General features: G+C 42.7%; 1 protein-coding gene across 1 annotated transcript in view; it reads right to left on the reverse strand.

The window, feature by feature from the left end:
* Positions 1–1,763: 1,763 nt before the first annotated feature.
* Positions 1,764–5,225, reverse strand: part of LOC112075418 (calcium/calmodulin-dependent protein kinase kinase 1-like) — a 21,554-nt gene continuing 18,092 nt past the window's right edge. Inside the window, exons 3-4 of the mRNA XM_024142420.1 lie at positions 2,435–2,522; positions 1,764–1,774 (exon numbers count right to left, since the gene is read on the reverse strand). Coding sequence (XP_023998188.1) covers positions 1,764–1,774; positions 2,435–2,522 — 99 coding nt within the window. The remainder of the gene's footprint in view (positions 1,775–2,434; positions 2,523–5,225) is intronic.

The raw sequence follows: 5,225 nt of genomic DNA on the forward strand, positions 1-5,225 counted from the left end.
AGTATGGCTGGTGGCATTGTCATGCTGGAGGGTCATGTCAGGATGAGCCTGCAGGAAGGGTACCACATGAGGGAGGAGGATGTCTTCCCTGTAACGCACAGCCTTGAGATTGCCTGCAATGACAACAAGCTCAGTCCGATAATGACACACCGCSCCAGACCATGACGGACCCTCCACCTCCAAATCAATCCCGCTCCAGAGTACAGGCCTCGGTGTAACGCTTATTCCTTCGACGATAAGCGCAAATGTACGCAATTTATTGCCCTGGCCACATCTGCAGGCCTCATGCCTCCTTGCATTATGCCTAAGGCACGTTCACGCAGATGAGTAGGGACCCTGGGCATCCTTCTTTTGGTGTTTTTCAGAGTCAGTAGAAAGGCCTCTTTAGTGTCCTAAGTTTTCATAACTGTGACCTTAATTGCCTACCGTCTGTAAGCTGTTAGTGTCTTAACAACCGTTCCACAGGTGCATGTTCATTAATTGTTTATGGTTCATTGAACAAGCATGGGAAACAGTGTTTAAACCTTTTACAATGAAGATCTGTGAAGTTATTTGGATTTTTACGAATTATCTTTGAAAGACAGGATTCTGAAAAAGAGGCATTTCTTTTTTTGCTGAGTTTATTTGCACATTGTTACAACACTGTCTATAGACATAATATGACATTTGAAATGTCTTTATTCTTTTGGAACTTCTGTGAGTGTTATGTTTACTGTTAATTTTTATTGTCTATTTCACTTTTGTTTATTATCTACTTCACTTGCTTTGGCAATGTTAACACATGTTTCCCATGCCAATAAAGCCCTTGAGTTGAGAGAGAGCGAGAGAGTGAGAGAGCGAGAGAGCATTTTCTCTCTGTCTGCATAATCGTTTCTAATGATCTATTTCCCACCGGAAAGGAAATTAAAGGTTCCCCTTTAATTTCAATTCATCCTGCTCTTTCCATCTACACACTCAGGATAGTTGGCATTTAGATGGATTAATTAAACGGAGGACTTGAAAACATTTGAGAGTTGTAGGTAGCTAGCTGTCTATGGAATAGCTGATTTGGTGACTACATAGGCTAACATTGGGAAATTGGTTATGTTCTGTTTAAGCACTGTGTTAAATTAAATCCTATCCATGGGAGCAGAAGACTCTGAGCTGTTACTGGTGGTGCTGGTTGATTTGACATGGTATGGATGTTCTTGTTGTTAGCTGTTGGGTGCCAGTGATGTGGGAGGTTGTGTGGTTGTCTTGTATTTACAATCTGCTCTAACTGTGCTTGGTCTGTCTGTCTGTCTCTCTCTTTCTCTCTCGTTCTCTCTCTCTCTCAATTCAATTCAAAGGGCTTTATTGGCATGGGAAACATATGTTAACTCTCTAGGGTACGTGGGACGGTAGCGTCCCACCTCTACAACAGCCAGTGAAACTGCAGTGCGCCAAATTCAAAACAACAGAAATCCCATAATTAAAATTCCTCAAACATACATGTATTTTACACCATTTTAAAGATACACTTGTTGTAAATCCAGCCACAGTGTCCGATTTCTGAGTTGCATAACCGTCAGCACTAAGACATCCTGATTGCTATAAGCGCAACACTAAACATCCTGATTGGCTATAAGCTCAATATTGAAGCTCCTGAATGCCTATACCTCAAACTAAACATCCTGATTGGCTATGAGCTCAATAGCACTGAAGAGGTAGATTGTGTTGCAAGTCTGACACACCAGAAGAGAGAAAAGTCCTTAGGACGTGAACATACTGTGGCTGGAGGGGAGCTAGACGAGGGCTGAGGGGAAACACGAGAGACGGGGAAATGGAGACTCAAGTCTACCAGGCACACTTGTTCTACCCTGTTCAGTGATGGAGGATGGCTCCTCTTCTCCACTGAGATTATGATATGGGCTAGTCAGCATCTGATAGTCAGGCAGTCTGATAGTCAGGCAGTCTGATAAGTCAGGCAGTCTGATAGTCAGGCAGTCTGAGTAGTCAGGAGTCTGATAGTCAGGCAGTCTGTAGTCAGGCAGTCTGGTAGTCAGGCAGTCTGTAGTCAGGCTCTGGTAGTCAGCGCAGTCTGGTAGTCAGCGTCTGTAGTCAGGCAGTCTGATAGTCAGGCAGTCAGAGTGCAGAGTCTGGCAGTCTGATAGTCAGCAGTCTGGTAGTCAGGCGATCTGGTAGTCAGGCAGTCTGGTATCAGGCAGTCTGGCAGTCTGATAGTCAGGCAGTCTGGGAGTCAGTGCAGTCTGGTAGTCAGGCAGTCTGGTAGTCAGGCAGTCTGATAGTCAGGCCAGTCTGGCAGTCTGATAGTCAGGCAGTCGTGGTAGTCTAGCAGTGCGTCTGGTAGTCAGGCAGTCTGTACCTCTGCTCGCAACTCAATGATATAGCGGTATATACAGCACTGTATGTATGAGGGGAAAAGGAGAGGAAGGAGTATGATGGTAGTACTCACAGTACTCCATGCCCAAGACGATGTCTCTGAAGTAGAGGCGTGTCTGCTCCTCAGTGAAGGGGCTGTCTGTGGGACTCTCATCACTGGACTGGGATCGCCGCAGGAACCAACCACGATAGGTAGAGAGAGAGAGAGACAACATAGTACATAGCTAACAATAACATTTAAACGTTATTCTTTTGAAACTTAATGTTTACTGTGAATTTGTTGTTTACTTGCTTTGGCAATGTAAACATTATGTTCCCATGCCAATAAAGCCCATTTGGGAGGGTATATAGAGAGAGCGAGGAAGAGATAGCTAGAGAGGTCTTTCTGAAGAGAGCTAGAGAGACTGTCTGTCTGTCTGTCTGAAGAGATAGCTAGAGAGACTGTATGTCTGTCTGTCTGAGAGAGATAGCTAGAGAGACTGTCTGTCTGTCTGTCTGAAGAGATAGCTAGAGAGACTGTCTGTCTGTCTTGTCTGAAGAGATAGCTAGAGAGACTGTCTGTCTGTCTGACTGAAGAGATAGCTGAGGAGACTGTCTGTTGTCTGACTGAAAGAGATAGCTAGAGAGACTGTCTGTCTGTCTGACTGAAGAGTATAGCTAGAGAGACTGTCTGTCTGTCTGACTGAAGAGATAGCTAGAGAGACTGTCTGTCTGTCTGAAGAGATAGCTAGAAAGACGGTCTGTCTGTCTGACTGAAGAGATAGCTAAAGGCATAGCCTGGCTATTGAGAAAGGCCGCATTGATAAACCTGGCTCTCACAAAATGAGGTGGAAACTGAGCTGCACTTCCTAACCTCCCTCCAATGTATGACCATATTAGAGACACATATTTCCTCAGATTACACAGATCCAAAGAATTGAAAAAAACCCGATTTTGATAAACTCCCATATCTACTGGTGAAATACCACAGTGTGTCACGACTTCCGCCGAAGTCGGTCCCCTCCTTGTCGCGCGGTCTTCGGCGGTCAACGGTCTTCTAGCCATCGCCGCTCCACTTTCATTTTCCATTTGTTTTGTGCTTGGTTTTCCGCACACCTGGTTCACATTCCCTCATCTGACCTAATGTATATTACCCTCTGTTCCCCCCCATGTCTGTGTTGGAATTGTGGTTTGTTACGTGTGGTTCGCATCAGGCTGTTTGCGCCGGGTTATGTGTTTGACCCGTGTTGTTTTGTTTAATGTACCGCTTGTGTACTTTGGGCGTTATCACTGTGTCCTTGGGCATGAGTAAAGTGTGCCTGTTATCACACATCTCTGCTCTCTCCTGCACCTGACTTCCCTTCAACCAGTTGCGCACATCGTGACACAGTGTGCCATCACAGCAGCAAGATTTGTGACCTGTTGCCACAAGAAAAGGTCAAACAGTGAAAACAAACACCATTGTAAATACAACCCATATTTATGCTTATTTATTTTACCCTTTTGTACTTTAACCATTTGTACATCGTTACAACACTGTATATATACATAATGACATTTTTAATATCTTCATTCGTTTGAAACTTCTGTGAAACTAATGTTAACTGTTCATTTTTTAGTTTATTTCACTTTTGTATATTATCTACCTCACTTGCTTTGGCAATAGTTAACTTTTTTGGAGTAGGGGCAGTATTTTCACGTCCGGGTGAAAAGTGTGCCCAGAGTAAACGGCCTGCTACTCAGCCAGAAAAGCTATAATTAGCATATTATTAGTAATATTTGGATAGAAACTCTGACGTTTCTAAAACTGTTTGAATGATGTCTGTGAGTATAACAGAACTCATATGGCAGGCAAAAACTTTTTTTTTTTTTTTTTTTAGATTTTCAACTCAGCTCCTATTGAAGTATCAGTGGGATATTGGTAATGTGATGTCACAGTCTTTAGAACCTTGTCTGATGCTTCTACTGTGAAGTGGGGCCGAATGAGAGGGGATTGAGTAAGGTCTACCATGACTTGACATGCGCTGCCATGCGCTTTCATGTGAGAGCAAGCTCTGTTCTATCGCACTTCTGAAGACAAAGGAATTCTCCGGATGGAACATTTTGAAGAATTATGTTAAAAACATCCTAAAGATTGATTCAATACTTCGTTGGCATGTTTTTACGGACTGTAATATACTTTAACTTTTCGTCCGTACTTTCCGCTGGACTTGCCCGCGCGTCGTGATTGGAAGGTGTACTGACGCTAGAACAACAAGGAGGAATTTGGACATAATGATGGAATTATCGAACAAAACAAATCATATTGTGAACTGGGATTCCTGGGAGTGCATCTGATGAAGATCATCAAAGGTAAGTGAATGTTTATAATGTTATTTCTGACTTCTGTTGACTGCACAATATGGCGGATATATTTTTGTCTTGATTGGGCTCTGAGCGCCGACCTCAGATTATTGCATGGTTTGCTTTTCCGAAAAGCTTTTTTGAAATCTGACACAGCGGTTTGCATTAAGGAGAAGTGCATCTAAATTCATGCATAACACTGTATATTTTATCAACATTTATAATGAGTATTTCTGTAAATTGATGTGGCTCTCTGCAAAATCTCCGGATGTTTGGAACTTCTGAACGTAACGCGTCAATGTAAACTCTGATTTTTGGATATAAATATGAACTTTACCAAACAAAACATACATGTATTGTGTAACATGAAGTCCTATGAGTGTCATCTGATGAAGATCATCAAAGGTTAGTGAATAATTTTCTATATTTTCTGCTTTTTTGAATTCTCTCTCTTGTGGCTGGAAAATGGCGTGTTTATTCTGTAATAGGCACTTACCTAACATAATCATGTGGTTTGCTTTCGTCGTAAAGCCCTTTTTTGA

Source organism: Salvelinus sp. IW2-2015, unplaced genomic scaffold (genome assembly GCF_002910315.2).
Source record: "Salvelinus sp. IW2-2015 unplaced genomic scaffold, ASM291031v2 Un_scaffold3146, whole genome shotgun sequence".
NCBI classification, from domain to species: domain Eukaryota; kingdom Metazoa; phylum Chordata; class Actinopteri; order Salmoniformes; family Salmonidae; genus Salvelinus; species Salvelinus sp. IW2-2015.